General features: G+C 37.5%; 1 protein-coding gene across 4 annotated transcripts in view; it reads right to left on the bottom strand.

Annotated features, from left to right (window-relative positions):
• Positions 1-18,989, bottom strand: part of LOC306859110 (eukaryotic translation initiation factor 4 gamma 3-like) — a 41,690-nt gene extending 22,701 nt beyond the window's left edge. For 2 of the 4 annotated variants that reach the window (XM_079399957.1, XM_079399958.1), the window contains exons 1-5: positions 18,346-18,934; positions 11,397-11,457; positions 9,815-9,904; positions 4,594-4,686; positions 4,271-4,303 (exon numbers count right to left, since the gene is read on the bottom strand). In XM_079399957.1, coding sequence (XP_079256083.1) covers positions 4,271-4,303; positions 4,594-4,686; positions 9,815-9,904; positions 11,397-11,457; positions 18,346-18,488 — 420 coding nt within the window. In that variant the 5' untranslated portion in view covers positions 18,489-18,934. Of the gene's footprint in view, positions 1-4,270; positions 4,304-4,593; positions 4,687-9,745; positions 9,905-11,396; positions 11,482-18,345 lie in introns of all 4 variants that reach the window. The other 2 variants (XM_079399956.1, XM_079399955.1) reach the window with 2 other exon arrangements.
• Positions 18,990-21,089: the final 2,100 nt, after the last annotated feature.

Here is a 21,089-nt window from a genome sequence, read left to right as displayed (position 1 = left end):
AACATTTACAATGTCTGAACCAGCATACCCTAAATTGCAGTGAGTTACGGTGATGTGAAAAGGATTTTCATTATTAAGCGGATGGAAGAAGCTCGTCACAGGTAAACAATCTTTCTTGAACTCTCTGATGCTGACAGTGCACCAAAACACACAGTAATTGGAGACTGTGGGTGTGGCCAAAAGAGCAGAGTTCCCTTAAGGACAGTCAGCATGCTGCTCTTTGAACAGTGGCTGTACTATCTGCAGATGCATCATTACTCTAACTGCCACAGATGATCGGGAACCAGCAGCCATACCAAATAGGTAGGCGACATGACGATGCATTTTAAGATAACTTCTTTAGGCCAAGCATCACAGGTATCCTTCAAAGATGGTACAGTAGATGAACCAAGGGAAATGTAAAATACACATATCCAATCTATTCAATGAAAAATTTGTGATGCACTGCAATAAATGAAACCAAACTAAAACTGACAAAACTAGTTGTAATTTAAGAACTTCTTTAAGTCTGAATGTAATAATTTGCCTCTTAAATGCTTTGACTGGTTTTGAACTAAATTTCCATCCCTGGCCTGAAACTACATTATAGTTCTGTGGTCCATTTTATTCAGAGTTCTTGACAGTCTCAATGCCACATCATATTGAGTTAACATTACAAGCTTAGAGATTATTTTAATATCACTCCACTAAGCAGCTTATTTTTTTTTTTAAACATAAATTGTAAGGACAAAGTGGGACAGATCTGCTTCTGACCATTCTATCATACACAGAGACAATGATGCTTTTAATGAAAAGACTAAAAGCTGTTTTAATCAAATGATACTGTCCAGTTTTAGACAACAATCAGCATATTATCTCTCTAATACTCTTTCATCACATCATTAAATTATTTCACAATTTATTCTTTTTATGTTAAAATATGGTTAATGAAACTTTGGTTCTTGGGTCATGAGTGACAGCTTGTAAAAGCAGTTTATGGTTCACAAATAATACTTAAACATGCCCAAAAATGTCAACTTCAGGATCTAGAGCCAGGAGTCAAAAGTAAAATGGCAGTAAAGATTCTGGACTACAAAATATTAAGCAGCACAACAATATTTTTTTTACTTTTTAACTATTATTAATATTGTATATTAGAATTATTTCTGAAGGATCTTCTGACACTGAGGATTAGAGTAATGGCAGCTGAAATTTCAGCTTTGACATTTTGAAATATATTTAATAAGAAAACACTTTTTTGTTAAACTGCAATACTATTGCAGAATATTAATGCATTTTAGACTAAATAAATGCAGCATTGGTGAGCATAAGAGACTTTCTTCAAAAAACACAAACACATCATTCTTCAAACATTTGAATGATAGTATGTGTTGCAAATTAACCTGCTGGCAAAGCAAGCGATTCAGCTCACCAGGTTTTTGCTCTTCCAGCACAAGCAGATCAATCCTCAACATACTAGGTTTTTTGAATTTTCTCTTCTTTTTTTTCGGTGCATAATGTCTTGCAGTGCTTTTTCTCATCGTACTCAACCATATGTTTTAATTAAAACAATTTAATTGCATCTTTTTTTAATAGTATTTATTACCACTGGTGCAATAAAAAAAAACATTAACATGCCACTAATTTCACTGAAGACATTAATGCTGTTAGAAATCAACGTCTAACAGCTGAAAAGCAGCATGAAAATCCTCCTATAACAGTCACACAGAGTCTCAATGTCTGCATTTTAGCAGTCATGTTTCCTAGAGCATTACAACATTGCAGAGCAGTGAATCCACCCATCGACAACCAGTTCCAACAGTCCAAACCAGTCGACATGCAACCCTAACAAAATAAAAATACAGCAAGCACTTTAAAATCAATCAGACCAACATGAACATATACAGAGGAGAGGTAAACTGAAATGGAGGATTCTGCCTTCTTTGGGGTGGGTAGCTGCAGTGCAGTTGACTGGGCTGGGAAGCAGGAAGATGATATGGAAAGAGAAACAGAGGACTTCATGCCATGCAATTTCCTCAAGACTGCAAATTACCTGAATGGGTCTGAATCCTCCCTTGAATATTGAAGCAGGAAAGAGAGAGAAGCTAATGGGATAATGCACTAATTGGTATGGAAGGATAGAGAGAGAGAGACTAACACACACTCTTAAGGAGAGATCTGCAGTACAGAGCATGCAAAGAGCCTTTCCTTCAGGGAAAGCCATTTACAAAACAAGAGGGAACTATGCTCTGCTTTTTAGGTAGCCAAGTGACATCATCGTTATGTGGAAACACACAAGAAACGGGACCTGAAATCCGCTAACCCTCACAGACGCTCACAATAAACTGATAAAACGAGATGGAAGATAAATAGGCTTGAACAGAAACAAGTTCCTGTGACAATATTTAAAGAGACAGAAGTTCAAAGCTCACTGTAAGTGGGATGAATCACAGGATAATAATTCAGACAAAAAACAACACACCGAGATGAAGACACAGTGATAGTGTTAAATGCACAGGGGGTTCAAGAAATGTCAATACAGAATTAAATAAGCCATGTAATTTTTTTTTTAATTATTCAATTCATTGTTCATGTAAAGGTTCAATTACTTAAAAGGAAAATTCTAATAAAAAAGGGCTGAGATTCCTTGCATTACACAGTGAATGCTCACTTGACACTGAGAAAGAACCTTTAGCCTAAATTCTGACCTTAACTTAATGATGTTTACATGACCTTAAGATTCAGATGTCATTACTGTGGACTCAGGCAGAATTACACATCCCAGCAATCTACAAAGATCAATGAAATTACACAAATCGGAACTGCATACGTTGCTGAACAGTGTGTTCCTTCACGTGTATTTTTGAATGTGTGCGCTTCTGTCTGTGTCAAAACTGCTTAAAGAGCCAGACAGGGTGATCCCTGAATGTAGCAGATCATGTAGCTAGTCAAGCTTACAATGGACTAATACAGACAAGAACTACTACCCACACCTGGCTATTAATTCTGAACAAAAGGATTTATTTAGTTTCAGCAACAGTTTAAGCTCACAATAGCAAACAAACAGTCTAATAAACTATACACATTACAAGACTTAAGTGTGTTGCTATTTGATGTTTTAAAGGTACAGTTCACTCTTTTTTACAGATCAATGTCATTCTAAACCTCTTTGATAGATTAATCACATTTGTCTCTCTGTTTTTTCTGCCTCAGACAAAATGCTGTCTGAGTAAATTGCTAGGAAACACTTATTTTGTTTACTGTGTTGAGAGGGGTGCTGAAATCGCGTTTGGTCTCGTACTGTATCGCGTATCTTGTCAGTGTGTGCACTTGCTTGGCCATTTTTAGTTGATAAACAGGAAAGTGGGTCCAGCTGAATTGAAATGGTGATTTGTTGGATTGGTATAAAAAAGGTTATTATACCGCAGCAGCGGTCGCGGCAGTCGTCGTGTGAAGCCCTCTTAGTGTGAAGACCGAAGAGTGTAAAGACCATCAACTCTACCGTGCGACTCCACCGGGCAGGGACACCGGCAAGGGATAGAAGTATCGCTTTTTTAGTTTTTATTTTATTTTAAGGTGGCGCTTGTGGAACACGAGAATTTTAGCCGTTACATAAAGTAAACACCAAGTTATTACAGGCATTATGGAGGTAATATGAAGAGAAAATGCCACCAAAACTTTTCTGGCCGAAATGTGAATGTACAGGTATGATTTAAACACCATAAAAATCACACAAAATATTAATTATTCATCATCAGTATATTGAAACAACACTTGGCATGTTGGCTATTTGGTGATAGTTAATTGCGTTTTTATTTTGAAACATGTCGTGTTCGCGTCAAATTATCATAGCCGCTTAAAGTTCAATGATCACATTTAAGCAATATAAATTTAAATATTTAAAATATTATTAATATAAAATCCTTATTTAAAGAAATTATTATGCAATTTTACATTTAGTGTTTGCAATATAGCTGATTTCTCATGACATGAATCCTTAAAAAATGGCTTCAATTCAGTAACAAGAACTGGAAATGTTGTCACGGGCCTCAAAACTCTCCACTATGGCAGTGGTTCCCAACTTTTTTTTACTTCAAGGCCACAGGCTGATATGAACCACCGCCATAGTGGACAGTTTTGCGGCCCATGACAACATTTCCAGCTCTCATTCCTGAGTACATTGGAGTTGTAAACAATCTCTCCAAATGATCGCAATGAACAGGATCAATGCGGTACATTAGTCTAAGCTTATGAGGTGTGAGAAAGGAGGCCATGCATTTGCGTACATTACCTGGTGATGGGTAGGACGAGGCCCAGGGGCAAACTGATTGAACACAAAGAGCAGCATGGCAGAGGGGGAGAATCAGAGAGAAAGAAAGAAGTGAGAGGTAAGAATGATCATCCACAAACACAAACCACAAGCTGCGCATGGCATATGCAGCGCACTTCCCGAGAGGAAGTAATGACGCAAGGTATGTTATATGTACCATATACACAGCAGCAACTAATGACAAACAAACCACACCATAAACAACAGCATAGCATTCAGCAGAAAGGAAGCATTTCTAACAGAAGTCTGATTTGAGAAGATGACAGGGAATCACAGGCACTCACCGGGCGGCTCTGAGGCTGTGCGTTCATTGGCTGGGTTGGCGGAGAGTAGACCAGAGGGGTCGTGCCGGCATTCTGCCCCGGAGTGTATGGAGACTGCAGAGTCACAGGGTCCAAGTGAGGTCGGGTAGAGACCGGCAGAGAAAGAGAAAGCAGTTAGGACGGATGTGAATTCTACCCTCTCTGATAAAATCCCTACAGCTGAGTGAGTGTGTACTGCATGAGTGTGGGTGACAGAGTGAGTGTGTCCACTCCCTGCCGCTGCAAACACTGCGGTCTGCTGACACTGACAAATCTGCCATCTCTCAACGCTGCCTTCAAGGCAGAGAAAGGGAGCGAGAAATAGAGGCGTAGTCCTGTGCAGACGTGAGTGTTTGTGTGCCACTGGGTTTGGGATATTGAACTATACAGGATGGCAGAACAGTTGCTTTCATTCAAAGCAACTTAAAGTACATTTATTTTGCCGTTAGTCTACATTGCTCAAGGGGAAGAATGGTGATGGCTTGTGGGGTGCCCAGCGTTGGCTTTGAACCTAAAACCTTTCGGTTTTCCTTAGAGGATTAAAAAAAGGATTTGGCAAAAGCAATATATAGAGGGGTTTTTTATACAGTGGTCAACCACTACAAGTTTTTTAATGACTGATGCAGCTGCAAATATTTAATTCTTTATTTTTCACAGATTTATTTTTGGCATTTTTGCCTTTTATGATGATAGATTTTTTTATATGATTTTATTATGACCGTATGTAGACAATAAGTGAAGTGGGGTTGGGATCCGGAAAGGTCTGTGAGCTTGGACTTGAATTCAGGATGCCTGAAGCGCAATGGCACTACATACCGGCACAATGCCCACGAGGCTATTGGCGCCGACTGCAAATATTTATTTAGCAAATCTTACTCAATATTTAAAAAGTAAAAGAAAAAAAAAATCTTATTTTGCACAATATTTTTGTAAAATTTGAAAACACAACATCAAAACTATGTCTGGCCATTGGGACACGGTTTTTGACCAATGCTATATTGGTTTATGTGATAATGTGACACTGAAGATTGGAGAAATGGCTGCTGAAAAAAATAAATTTACATTTTACAATATATTACCATTTGAAAAACAGAAAAAAAAAAAAAAATTAAAATAATATTTCAGCATATTTTTGGTCAAATTAATGAAGCCTTGTTAAGCGTACTTCATTCAAAAATATATAAAAATTCCAATCCCAATCTTTTGAACAGTAGTGTAGTGTAATTTATATTCAACATTTAATAAATACCATATAAAACAATATATGTGTCACTGGGTTTTAAGCTGTATGTTTGTTTTTGCATGCAGCCAGAACAATTTTGATTATATTTAATGATTCATTGATTGTATCATAACAAGATTTAATGCTTAGCATCTTTGAGTGTTGGATGCTTATTCTCTAGAATCAGTGCCACAAACATGAAAAAAAAAAAAAAAAAAAAACTCATCTGTGTTGATTTTTCAATACCATCTAGTTATAAAACCTGTTACCAATAATCAGACCTCAAACCACTAAACAGCTGATATCTCCATTAGCGCTGTGCAATTAATCAAAATATAGTTTCAATTTCCATTTCGGCCTCCAACGATCATGAAAATACAAAAATCAAGATAAAACGATTATTGCGCCCCATTCCACCCCCTTTCCCCCTTATCCTTTATAAAATGCCAATTTCACGTGCAAATCAGTAAAACCATGTAACGTGATTTTTGCAAAATGGGACGTGCTTGATGTATTACAGTTGATTAGATTTATTCATGTTTTTAAAAGCGCAAAAGAGAACCTGCCCTGTTTCTTGGGAGGATTTCTGTGCATGCGCGGAACATGGACATGTAAAGTCATCTTTGAGCTCAAGGTGCGTGCCTAAACGGTCAAATACACACAAAAATGTGGGATCATTTTCCTAAAACGTCTTCAGTTTGTAATGTATCATATGTAATATTTATTACATAAATGTATTTGATAAACCTAAACCGCTGAGAATGAAAGTACGTGTGAAACAGTAAACTGGATCCGTGCAGCTCTTAAAGTAACAGTGGGCTACATTCCTTATTGTCAACTGTGTGCTTAATATTAATCAAACAACAAAAGACAAAATCAGTCACTGCTTTTGACTGAAGGATTTTTTAGCTTTAATAAGAAACAATGTAAGTTTAATTGTTATAAGACTATGCAGTGTTGTTTTACATTAGATCATTCAATTTCTGTAGCAAGCTGTTAACAGAATACTTTAGACTTACATTAAAAAAATATATATATATAAAAGCACAGTCAGTTTCATCTGCTAAAATGAAAAATAAAACGTGATTATTCCTTTAAAGATAATTTTATAAACATTTATTAGTAGTAGTATTGTTGTTACATTGAGTCTTAAGACTGCACAATAAGCTAATATATTTCTGTCACAGTTTCTTCACGTTAAACCAAGCTTTTATTTTGACGGGTTGCCGTGAAGAAATTGCAGCTGCTGTGTATGTGATATGATGGTAGTTTTCTCAAATAAAACAGTAAAATGCTAACAAAGTGACTTTCAGAGCAGCTGGATTTCATATATTGAGACGGCAGAGCCTGTAAACACCGTGAGCATGGACCGCGCTTTAGTATGGGTGTAGTAAACAAAACAGTATGTCTGTGCCATCCGCCATTCATTCACTGTGGAAATCAAATGCTTCTGCAGATTTGTAGCATTACTCTAGCATTTCACAAGAGCATTGCAAATCACGCATATTGCTTTGTTCTTGGTTCTTGTCAACAGTATCTCTGCCATGATAAGCACTGAATGAATGACAGGGTTTCCATTGTAACATCGCGCAAGGTCAATAAGAGGGTGGCATCTAGTGGAGAAGCCTAATGATAAGATTCACGTTAATCAGATTGTGTGTTAAATGTTTGCTGAAATAAATACTGGAAAAGATCGATTTGCGGCTTTTGAGAATCGATATTAAAAAATAAAAAAAAAACGATTAATTTTGAAGACTTTTTTTGTTTTTGTTTTTTAGCCTACTCATAGTAGTTACCCTATAGTATTCTGCCTTGCTATTGAGAATTGTGACATTTCGCTGGTCTCTAAAATGTAGATGTCATAGCAAACTTATTTACAGAAAATATATATTTGATATCGCTATCTTTAAATCATTCATATACAGTTTGTCATATTGTAGAATAATATCGTGATTACAATATTGACTAAAATAATCGCGATTATAATTTGTCATAATCGAACAGCCCAAATCTCCATCCACCTCTGACATCCACAAACCTCAGCGATTCTTCCTCTGCATTCACATGCACAGGTTTTTATAGAGGAAAGGGTAGATGCGTAATTAAGGTTTAGCCTCTGGAGCACTTAGCCTATTAATAGGCAGTCGCACTGGAGTGGGAATGTGAGTGCTGGTCTCAGACAGATAACAAGCTTGAGAACAGCTGAGTCACCCTGACAGACTTTCTATTCCTGTGGCAGAGTCAGATGGGCACAGAGTGCATGTGCGCGAGTGGCTGTGTGTGAATTTGAGTGACAAAGCACGATCTCTACACACCCACGGACACTAGTAATGAGCATACTTACACAATGACACACACAATCTTCCCTGCAGGCTAATTATGATAGAGAACATCCGGCATACCCAGATATGTATATTCTGGGTATGCCGAATATTAACAATACAGACCATTTCAAAGCACACCACAGCAGAGAGAGAAGTCAAGCGAACTGGGATGTCAAGCATCTTCAGCTTTATTTAATCATCACAGGAAGTCGCACTGCTTTCTGTTTTGACAGCCAGCACAGCAGGTTCCCAAAGATTATGTAAACTTACAATCCTATCTGCTCAGATCTCAAACAGATTTTCGCTGAGTACAAAAAAGCGATCAAATCAGTCTTAACTCAAGCGAACATGCTAGGCTTTACACCCAGTCTAAGAAATCAGTGTTATTACAGATCAGACATTATTTACCACAGAAATCAATTACTTATATCATGTGTGTCATAGGAAATCTTTGACATCTGCGTCTAGTTATGTGAAATACCTTCCATCTGACCTCTAAAGACCTGTGTGTAATGTATCTGTGAGAAACAAGACAACCAAACAGTGATGTGCATGTGCTGATTAATTGTGGCAGGCATTAATTAGGGCTGGGAAATATAGCTAAAAATTTATTTTTTTTCCTTCAGCATTTTGAGGTTTTTGACAATATTCATTATATATCACGGTATTATATATTTGCTTTAAAAGGGATTACATATTTTTTAATCCAAAATGAAAGTTAATAAAAATGTTTTTCAGACTGTTGAAACACTAAATGAACAAGAAAAAAAATTACATATAACTATTTAAGTGCTGCAATATACAGACACATTTTAATTAATATGAAATGAATAGCTTAATCAGAGCTCAGAGTCATTCAGTGACTCAGAAACAGTTTGAACTGAATCATAGAAATGAATCAAACTTACCAGATCCTTTTTGCAAATAATGTTTAAAATTAGATGAAAATCAACAAACACAAGTAGTCCAGAGTATTATGACTTAGTGTTAGTTCATCTAAAAATAAAAATTCTGTCATTGATAAGTTTTATAAGAGGATCAAATATTTTTTAGGCTTTTATTCACATATAAACACTGATCAATGCAAATACATAAAGCACATCAAGTGTGGAAGATCAACATGTACTAAACTGCATTAAATCTGTTCATCATATAAAGCAATCATGTCTTGTCGGAAGACTTGGATTAAACTGCTTGATTCATATAAATCTCTTTTATGATGTCTTCATGAACTTTTTGAAGTGTCAAAGTTTTGCTGGAATGGACTTTCATTGGAAGTACAGAAATACTCTCAGGTTTGATTAAAAACTTTGTCTTTCGAAGATGAATGGAAGTCTTATGGGTTGTCATGAGGGTGAGTAAATGATGACAGAATTTTGATTTTTGATTGAACTATGCTTTTGAAAAATTAACTCAAATTAAAATTGCAGTAAGATCTCTGCAGTGGTCAGAATGTTGCTTACTTGTATTTATATTGTAATAGTATTACAAATACTCAATATATTGCCCAGCCCTACCAAGCATACAAACACATAAAGGCACACTCAGACAGACAGAAAGACTCAGGCAGTTGTGTGGGTGGACTCACCCCTCCTCCTGCCTCCCAGCCTTTAGGGTGACCATACAGATGCGCAGTGGATAATGTTGAAACTGATACCTGAGAGAGTCCAGGGGAGGAGGCGTGACCTGGCGGGTGTCCCTTGTTGATTTCATGTGCTGTATATGGGGGGCCAGGGGGTCTCTGTACCTGAGAAAACAAAGGGAAAACTGTGCCAACACTGAAGAGTCAGACAAAACAACCATTACTGTTTTTTAAGTCAACATGAAACAACATTCGCAAACCCTCTTTACTTTTGTAACAGGAGATGTTGAATACTGAAAAAAAAAGTCTCTTTATACCCACGAAGGTTGCTTTTATCGAGATAAAAAACAAATACAGCAAAAATAGTAAAGCTGAAAAATTACTGTTTTCTAACATTTTAAAATGTAATTTATTCCTATGAGATCAAAGCTGAATTTTCACCAGCCATTACTCCAGTCTTCAGTCCCACATGATCTTTCAGAACATTATAAATGTCATTAAAGGGTTAGGTAAAACTTTAAATTTTTGGGTGAACTAACCCTTTAACATAATAAATATCCATATTTACACTTTTAAATCTGTCCTTTGCTAAATAAAAGTATTAATTTAGAGAAATCTTAGATCCCAAACTTTCAAATACGTTAAACTGAAACGCCATAGTTTGAGGCAGCTTTCCTCAGAGTGGAATTAACTGTGAACAAAGCCTAAACGGTGTTAAACAATAGAAAATAGGCGTTCTTCCTGTGTACTCTATACAACTATACTACAGGTCCAGTTGTTTCTATTACAACAAGCAAGCTCTGTTTACCTGTAGATAGCAATAAGCCACCACATGAAACTCCTCTGTGAATACTCATTACAGCAGCAGCAACAGCGGTTACGGTCCGTTATCGTCGCATACACAGGCATATGAGAGAGTGCAGTGTCATTGTCAGTTCTCCCTGGATTTTCAAAGTTGCTGCTGTAATTATAAATTGTAAATGCGGGCCAGAAACTGATAATGAGATTAACTTGGTGGTTGCACGGCAAGAAACTGCAGCCCGAGCTACTCCATAACTCATTAAAGAAAACAAGAAACCTTCAGTCCTGTCGTCTTCCTCACAGATCAAAGGCTTCAAACAGAAAGCAGCCAGTTTTTACCTACTGTGAGGGCTGAGGAACAGCCATCTGCGAGCCAGACATGTTCATCTGGAAGCTTGCAGAAAAATAAACATCACCTTGGTCATACGCCGTATGTATTGAATGACAATCAGTCAGTCTAAACTTAACTCCTGAAATTTCACATGAATAGCTTGCTGTCAGCAACATCAGCAGGTGGAGAATGACCCACTTATTTGCAGAGATTACGCATCTTACCCAGCAGCCTGGGCTTTTCCAGGGTGGGGTGCTGCTGTGCTGAGAAGGGGCGGGTGAGATCACACAGCCCTTTGGCTCCCAGAACAAGGGGCTTTCTGACCCAACACAGGATGCAGGAACAGTAGAAAGACCAGCTCAGCAGAAAAAAAAAACACCCCACCCGTCCACTTTCCTCACTATGGTACTGTTCAAACATCATCAGTCCTGCTCGCCCAACCTCACGTCAGTCCAGACAGCAGTCAGAAATCAATTGTCTAAATTTGAAAGTCAGCAAAGAAAGGAAATGAAGCATTCAACTCACACCGTAGACAGCAGTGACGGGCTGAGGGATGATTCGCTCTTCGTGGGGCCCTCTTGTGATCCTTGAGGGGATATTAAGGAAAACGCTGGGGCAGAAAGTACTTAAGGCCAAACACAGCAACAAGGTGGGAAAATACACATGATGCATGAAGGAAACTGTTCAAGCACAGTGATATCAGAGAGAAAAGCTGACAGAATGAAACAGATCACATTTATCCACATGCAAATTAGCTAATTAGCTTGTTTTACCTGTTCTGCTTGACAGATACATACAAATCATCCTCTTTTTTCTGCTGGGCCAGATGGTCAGATTTCTATGTGTCCTGCCAATATTTTCACTGGTCCGATTAAGATGATTATATATACACACTCATCGGCCACTTTATAAGGTACACCTGTTCAATTGTTTGGTAACACAAATTGCTACTCAGCCAATCACATGGCTGCAACTCAATGCATTTAGGTATCTAGATGTGGAGAAGACAACTTGCTGAAGTTCAAACCGAGCATCAGAATTGGGAAGAAAGGGTATTTAAGTGACTTTGAACGTGGAATGTTTGTTGGTGCCAGACAGGCTGGCCTGAGTATTTAAAAAAACTGCTGATCTACTGGGATTTTCACGCATAACCATCTCTAGGGTTTACAGAGAATGGTCCGAAAAAGAGAAAATATCCAGTGAGCGGCAGTTGTGTGGACGAAAATGCCTTGTTGATGTCAGAGGAGAATGGGCAGACTGGTTAGAGATGATAGAAAGGCAACAGTAACTCAAATAACCACTCGTTACAACCAAGGTATTCAGAATAGCATCTCTGAACACACAACACGTCGAACCCTGAAGCAGATGGGCTACAGCAGCAGAAGACCACACCGGGTGCCGCTCCTGTCAGCTAAGAACAGGAAACGGAGGCTACAATTTGCACAGGCTCACCAAAATTGGACAATAGAAGATTGGAAAAACGTTGCCTGGTCTTATGAGTCTCAATTTCTGCTGCTACATTCAGATGGTAGAGTCAGAATTTAGCGTTTATATTAATTTAGCATAATAATTTATACATATATATATATATAAAAAAAAAAAAAAGACTTTATTGAACAATTCGTCAAATGGCGCTACGTTGATGCAGATGAGACGAATTGTTGAATAAAGTCGTTATTTAAATTTTTTTGGCGTACAAAAAGTATTCTCGTCACTTCATAAAGTTCACATTGAACCACTGATGGCAGATAGACTATTTTGACGATGCGTTTCATACCTTGACAGTCAGTACATTTACATGGACATCAATACTCTGATTTTAATACGATTAAGACAATACTCTGATTAAGAGTCTACCATGTAAACAGAGATTTTTGATTACCTTAATCCAGCTTAAGTCATAATCGAAGTAAAGACAAATCGAATTAAGACGTGGAGTATTCCTGTTTTAGTCGCATTATTGAAGTGCAGTATAGACATGTAAACACCTTAATCAAACTATAACCATCGTGTTGGACTTTTCGCCACATTTTGCAACAGGATCCACACACGGCAGTGGTCAACCGTTTGACCACTAAATATAAAATAAAAATAAAAGAGCTTCAACACCGCCGTCGTCTATATGCACGAACAAATAATTAACTGCACTTGAAGCTTTCATAAAATAAAAAATGAAACACCCAAAACTGTATATGGCATCATCACGAAGACTAACTATATGTTTATATGTGAAATTCTGGAGGGGACGTCAGATGGCGTCACGTGGTTACGTAATGACGCATGCCATTAATCGATCTATGTACTATAACATGTAAAACGGGAACATGAAAGGATTATTCTAAAAGCAACTCATGTAAACACCTTAATCATAATATTATCTTATTCAGATTGTGGTAAACAATTAGATTACTGATGTCCATGTAAACATAGTCATTGTTATTTACTTGGCAGTCAATGGGACAGTCACACGCCTCCCAGTTTTCATCCAAAATATATTAAATTGTGTTTCGAAGACAAACACAGCTTTAACAGGTTTGGAACGACATGGCGGTAAGTGATTAATGACAACATTTTCATTTTGGGGTGGAGTAACCCTTTAAGGGATAATTCACGCAAAAATGAAAATTCTGTCATTAATTACTCACCCTCATGTCGTTCCAAACCCGTAAGACCTTTCTTCATCTTCAGAACACACATTAAGATATTTTTTGATGAAATCTGAGAGCTCTCTGACCCTCCACAGACAGCAAGGGTACTACCACAATCAAGGCACAGAAAAGTAATGACATTATTAAAATGGTAAATGCGACAGCAGTGGTTCAAACAGAGCTTTGCGAAGCTACAACGCATGCACTGTGCCTTGTTTACATTCAGAGGAAAGCATGCGCATGCATCGTGATACTCTCCAAAATGGCGCTAGGGTGACGTGGAGGAGAATAATTGTTGAATGAAGTCGTTATTTTTGTTTTCTTTGCACACAAAAAGTATTCTAAAATTATGGTTGAACCACTGCTGTCACATGGACTATTTTAAAAATGTCCTTCCTGTGTTTCTGTGCCTTGATTGTGCCTTTGCTGTCTATGGAGGTAGAGTTGTGCAGTTATTCTAAATATGGTTTCGGTCTCCAACGATTATGAAAATGCAGTAATCGAGATAAAACAAATATTGCGCCCCATTCCATCGGTGTGCTTTCGTTCCTCCATAAAAGCCCAATTTCATGTGCAAATCAGTAAAATCAAGTAACGTGACTAGCAAAATGGGACGTGCTTGATTTAAGTTGATTAGATTTATTCATGTTTTTAAAAGCGCAAAAGAGAACTTGCGCTATTCCTCAGGAGGAGTTCTGTGGAGACTGAACAGAACATGGACATGAGAAGTCAACTTTTAGCTCAAAGTGCGCGACTAAACGGTCAAATACATGCAAAATTTTGTCAAAATGTGGAGCTTAGTTATTATTCACGTAAACCCTTGTCGTTTATGTAATAAATGCACTTAAAGAGTTGAGAATTAAAATACATGCGTAACAGTAAATTGGAACCGTGCGACTCTTAAAAAGACAGTGGGCTATATTCCTGCTACCCACTATATGCTTAATATTAATAAAAAAATACAAAGAAAATCACTCACTGCTCTTGACTGAAGGACTTCAGTGGCTTCAATAAGAAACAAAGAAAGTTTCATTCTTACAGTGAAGACTATGCTGTTTTTTTACATTTGATTATTCATTTCTGTAGGCTGTTCTCTCAAAACTTTAGACTTGCATTAAAACCCCCTTAAAGCACATTTTATTTATTTGCATATTTTATTGTGTTGTATTTGTCATTTGTTTTTTTTACTGACAGTTTAATTATTTTCAATAATTCTGAGGACTTTATTTTTATTTAGTCCACTCATAACTGGGTTAAATAAATAATCGTGATTACAATACTGACCAAAATAATCGTGATTATGATTTTTGTCGTTACTCCAGCTGTTAAAGTCTAATAATCCTACAGAAATCATTCTAATATGATTTGGTGCTTAAAAAAACATTACATATTATTATCAATTTTGAAAAAGTTTTGCTGCTTAATAAATTTGTGAAAACCATAAAGCACTGATTTTCAAGACACTTTGATGAATAGAAAGCTCAAAGGAAGTTTTTAAAGAATGTAACTTTTTTTGTAACAATGTTCAAACAACAATGAATTTAATGCATCCTTGCCAAATAAAAGTATTAACTTTCCAAAGAAAAAAAAAATCTTACAAAATTTTGAACCATATTAAATGTGTTTATCACTTTCAACACATTCTAAATGATATCTATCACAAATCATCTATACAGATAGATAACTACACCTAGGAATGTTTATTTAAATATGCTGATTTATTAATTAAAATATGCTTCAATATGATAAATATATTATTTTAATTAGCACGTAATATAATTTTTACTCTGATTTTTGTTTTTATGATTTAAACTTTTGATTTTTAAATTAGTAAAATTTACACATTCCTGTTGCTTAAACAGTAAATGACGGTACTAGCAACACCAAGGTCATGGGTTTGATTACTAATGAAAGTATGAACTAACAAAATATGTACCTTGTTAAACAACATTCAGTACATCACAGGAATACAAATGTTTAGGTTTGCACGGCTTAAATCAGCAAACGTAATGACAATGCAATTCTGGGCCCAAAATCTATCCATCACACTTGCCCTGTGAACCCCTCACTGTCAAGCCCTGCTCTCCTTTCCACAAGTGTCTTTAAAAAGAAGCAAACATTCTGAAAGAAACTTGTATTACTCATGTTGCAGTGTTATTTCTGTTCCTCTATAAGCTAACATGAGGTCCGACACAGGATTTTGCTGTCAAGACATGCCGGCTCCCATCAGCATTAACAACCTCCAGCCACACCAGAAAAAAGATGCAAACTTTCCATAACAACTGTCCTCAAAATTTCTCCATGTTTCAACCACACTTCACATCACTGAACAAACAGTGGCTTTTGAATGATGGGGCCATACTGTGCGATTCCTCAAAGAAAACAGATTCACGCACAAGTGAAAATCATCATCCGTTGCAACAAGGTTGTCATACACAAGAAGCTGATTGTGTATTAACATGCCGCTGGAGTACAGAGGATGGAGATGCGTCTTCCATCTCCAGCCCAGCAGCAGAGCCAGCAGCAGAGCCTCAGTTCAGTCTGTACAACCAGGCTATTGTTCAGAGGGCGGGGAAACCCTTACTCCTCCACTGCACCACAGGCACATACACACTGAGAGAGATCAAACAGAGATAATGCACAGTTTACTGTAACCAGGGTAAAACAACAGCTGTTAGTTACTCATTTTAACTTTCCCTTGGCACCCTGCCATGAAACTTTCACAGTAATCTCAAGCTCCAAAACCACATCACCCTTTCACAGCCACAGTTTCAACTAGTTTGTAACAGATTTATTTCTAGTTCTACAGTCTGATTTACTAAGATATACATTTGCAATGACACAGCAGTCCCAGTGTCTTGTTTTCTCTGTTTCAATTCTCCTCAATTGCTTTAAACACTCTCAAAGTTTCCTCTGCTATGAAGTGCATCATGGTCTAAACACACCTCTTGCTTAAATCAGAGTGCTATATGAAGAACAATAAATGCAAATATAAACCGACATGTTGTTCATAAGGTTGATCTCTTATACAGAGTATATAGCAGATAATTCTCAACAAGGAAATGTTTGCAAGTAGATTTCCTGTCAATGAACAAGTACATGAAACCAGTCCATGGGGATACATTTTACATAGACAAAAAAGGAAACAGAAAGCATCAACTGTAAATGCCTTTGGGGAATCTCCCACAGTTAAAAATTAAACCCTAGAGAAAGCCATCATTGTCTCTGACTGTATTATTACACATTGTTAGCACTATTTTCCAATGTACATAGTCTAATTTAGTCTTTAGCCCTGCTATTGTAACTCCCAAAAACAATTAAGATAGATTTAAGTGACTCATTGCAACTGCCAAACCAACATGTCAAGATATTTACTTGCTTATGATGACTAGCGGAAGTTACAGTAGAAGTCAGATATACAAAAACTGCCCTGTAAACCCACACAGTCAAACAGCAGCTTGTTTGTCCAGAAACCAAGATGCTGACAGAGGTACACGGACAGTTACAACAGAAGGGTGTTAAGCTTTGGAGCCATAAAGAAATATCAACAAGACATTGAGGGAAAGCAAAAGTATGACAGTTTATCTCTGTGGGAAAACATATAACCTGAACACTGTTTAGTCCGCCCTACCTTACTGTAAGGAAGAGATATAAGCGGTATATGTGGGCAGAATATAGCTTACCAAGATGTGAAACAATCTTAAAGGAATAGTTCACCCAAAAATGAAAATTCTGCCATCATTTACTCACCTTCAAATTGTTCCAAACCTGTAAGAGTTTCTTTCTTCTGCTGAACACAAAAGACTATATTTTGAGGACTGTTGGTAACCAAACAGTTGTTGACAGCCATTGACTTCCATAGTATTTCAACAACTTCAGAATGACAGAATTAACATTTTTGTGGTGAAAATCCTTTAAAGTTGTTTTTTAATGCACTAGTCAAGAAAAACAAAGTAAACATTTAAGTATACACTATACATTTTATCCAAATTGCACTATACGCATAACATTATGCATTAAAATACATAATACTTAAAAGGTCATGCACTGAACCAGAAATCTCAGTAGCAATTATTTACATTGAACTTTACAGTTTTATTCTTATCTATAATCTGAGAGTTTTTATAGAGAGTTCATATATCAATCGCCTGATTTATATAACATTAAAAAAGGGAAACATTTATTATTTTCTAACTTTTGGCAGTATTGATAGAATTTATTTTCTGAGTGATAAGAGATACCCCAAACACCCTCTAATGTGTCAACAAAATGAAAAATAATTTTTATCCTGGCTTTAATTAAATGAAACTGTTTGACGTGTTTCGCTGAGCAAATTCAGTCACTGGTAAAATATAAATATATTACACAAATATATAAATATCATTTAAATGCGCTCTCTTATTTTTTAAGCGAAACAAAAAAAGAGAGCTAAATTAGCTTAAGCACTGTCACGCCGGACCGGCTGGATCAGCCCAAACCGGCTGCGGGATGACAGCTCAAAGCCACATAAACACTGTTACTACACTACGGGCACCTCCATGTTCAAGAAACAAAACCTGACTTATGCCACAAACAAACCAAATCAAACATATTGTTTTGCGGTGCTGACACTCTGTTAGCCGGTACACAGTACAACACGCTATAGCGCTGTCAAAACCTAGTGGCCCGCCTGCCTAGACAGCACTTTTGGGCATCATATTAAACACATTCCATCGAATGCCTATGATGTTTAAAAAAAGCTGTCCAGGTAGACGGCTCACTAGGTTTTGAAACACAACCACAGATACAGATTTGTGATGGACCAAGATGCTTGCAGAGAAGGATACTGTGTCTGCGGCTGTTGAGCCACCGGCGGTAGCGGCACTGGGGTCAGGGTGGTCCGCAGCTGACTCGAGGGTAACGGCCCGGTTCCAGGTCCAGCGGCGGCAGCAGCGGCTGGTTTCGGCACCGCTTTCGGCGGCAAACTCATCGCAAATAAAAAACAAACAAACGCACGGCTTTACAGGTATTTACAATAATAATTTAGCTAGCGGCTAAACTGTGCACGTAAGAAAAAATATTGCTGGCGAGTTACGTCAACACCGGGCCTTTTAGGAGCAGGTTGCCGGTGTCTGAGCGGATAGAAAAGCTTGAGCTAACAGGCTAGCTAGCTTATTGATAGAATAGCAGGCTAAAGTTAGCCAGCTAGCGCTTATTGTGGTTTATCTTCATTGCTGAAGGTTGGGGGGGCTTTTCCCCCTCCCCGGCCGGGGTTTCCGAGGATCTAGTTGGCCTCTTCTTGCCAGGGCGATCTTGACAGGTGAGCCCTCTTTAGAAAATGAATAACACTTTGTTTACAACTGCTCTTTGACGAGAGTATCTCCACGGAGTGTGATGATTCCGTTGAACATGGCGCTGTGGCCGCCTCCAGCAGTCCTACAGGACCGACCTTTCGTTTTACTTCGGGTGTTTCCGTGACATTTCGGAGAGTGAAATGTGCAACGAGTGGAAGCACGGAACTCATAACCTACTTGGATGTCAGCCAAGGAAATAATAATAAACGCTGTAACAGCCAAAAAGAATAGCTTTAGATAAAAAAAAAAAAAAGCGGTTTAAACGCCATCGCTGTGTGTGTACATATAAAATATGCAAACCTTTTCGTGTTTATGGAGCAGTTCGGCCCCGATTTGTGATGTTACAGTGACATCTTGCGTCCACACAGTAAAGACAAAATTGCTCTGCTGGCTGTGGAGTCAAGACATTAGCAGATATGATTAAAAGATGAATATGAGACAAAACTACAGAATGTCACATTTTATTATTAGCCGTTTCAACACATACCTGTTTTTCCAAATAAAGAGAACAGCACTTTTAGAGTTCATACCACTCATTGATGTGAGCATAAGTATTGGGACAGTTGAACATAAGGCAGATATAAAAGATTAAAAGCTATTATTTAGTTGCAGATTCCTTGCACACAATCACAGCAGTGAGTCTGTGACCCGCAGACATCACCAGACTCTCATCCTTTGAAATACTTTTCCCAGCCTTTAATGCAGCCAATTCCAATTGTTGCTTGTTTTGGGGAGTTTCTGGCCTTACTCTCCTCTCCATCTGGTGAAATTCATGTTCAATCAGATTTAAATCTGGAGATTGACTTGGGCAATCTAAGACTTTACATTTCTTTGCCCTTATAAATTCATTGACTGTACTGGCAGGGTGTTTTGGGTCATTGTCCTGATGCAATATGAAGCACTTCCCAATGAATCTGGTGGCATTTTCTTGAATATTGGTAGGCAAGATGGTTTTGTACCCTTCCAAATTCATTCTGCTACTGTCATCATACATTGTCATCAGTTAAGTTGAGAGGGCCTGTTCCAGAGACAGCCATGCATGCCCATGCCATGACACCACCTCCACCATGCTTTACAGATGAGGCTGTATGCTTGGGATCATCTTTGTCTCATCGGTGCATAAACACAGTTCCAAAACTCTTCTGGCTCACCTTTGTGCTTTTTTGGAAACTCTAATCTTGCCTTTCTATTTTTGGTGCTGGTCAGAGGTTTGCATCTTGCTGTGTAGCATCTGTAATTCTGTGTCAAAGTCTCCTGAGGACAGTAGATTGTCAGAGCATCACTCCAGCTTTCTGGAAGTTGTTGGTGATTTTACAGACATGTCTTTTAGGGTTCATTTTCACAGCTTTTATGATTTGTCTGTCATCAACTACTGTTGTTTTCTCAGGTCGTTGTTGGCTGCTGGTGGTTTCCAAACTCTTGATTTCTCCATGTCCTTTGTTTTTGCTCTAGCTCTAACTGACTTCCTCTTTTCTTTTAGCATCCAAATTGCTTGCTTTTGTGTGTCATCATCGAATGCAGGATTCAGAATGCAGAAGTAATGGATATAACTGATACAACACATTCCCTGCTTTTAATATCTGAAGAATTAATGCAACAGGACACAGCTGATCACTTAGAAAGACCTGTGAGGCAACTGTTCCAATACTTATGCTCACATCAGATAGAGGGATGAAACTCTAAAAGTGCTGATCTTCTTAGCTGGTAAAACATCTATGTGTTGAATCACCCAATAATAAAATCACATTCTGTAGTTTTGTCTCATATTCATCTTTTAATCATATTTGTAAATGTCTTGACTCCACAGCCAACAGAGCAATTTTGTCTTTATTTTTCCAATACTTTTGGAGGGCACTGTATAGCCTAGTCTCTATATATACAGTATAATTATCATAATGTAGTAATAATTTATAAATGAATAATTCTCTCTTGTAACCAAGCACATACTTTCAACACATTAGTATCCATAAAAGGAAAAGCCTGATTGACTCCATAGAGAAAGTGAGCTCAATCACAATCAATTGGTAGCCTATATTAGTATAAATATATTAATGTTAACAATATTCTTTACTTTTGTCAAATCTTACATGGTAAATGTAATTGCTGGAGGATTCCAGAATCAAGATGCAAAACATTCACTTGAACCCGCTAAGAGATGAACGCCTTAAACATGAAGTGGATGACTGGTAACATTTTTTTTCTCAGTCTAGTGTTTGTGTCTTTTCTTTTCTCCCTGA

Source organism: Barbus barbus, assembly GCF_936440315.1.
Source record: "Barbus barbus genome assembly, chromosome: 40".
In the NCBI taxonomy this organism is placed as follows: Eukaryota; Metazoa; Chordata; class Actinopteri; order Cypriniformes; family Cyprinidae; genus Barbus; species Barbus barbus.
This window is presented reverse-complemented; position numbering and strand designations above follow the sequence as displayed.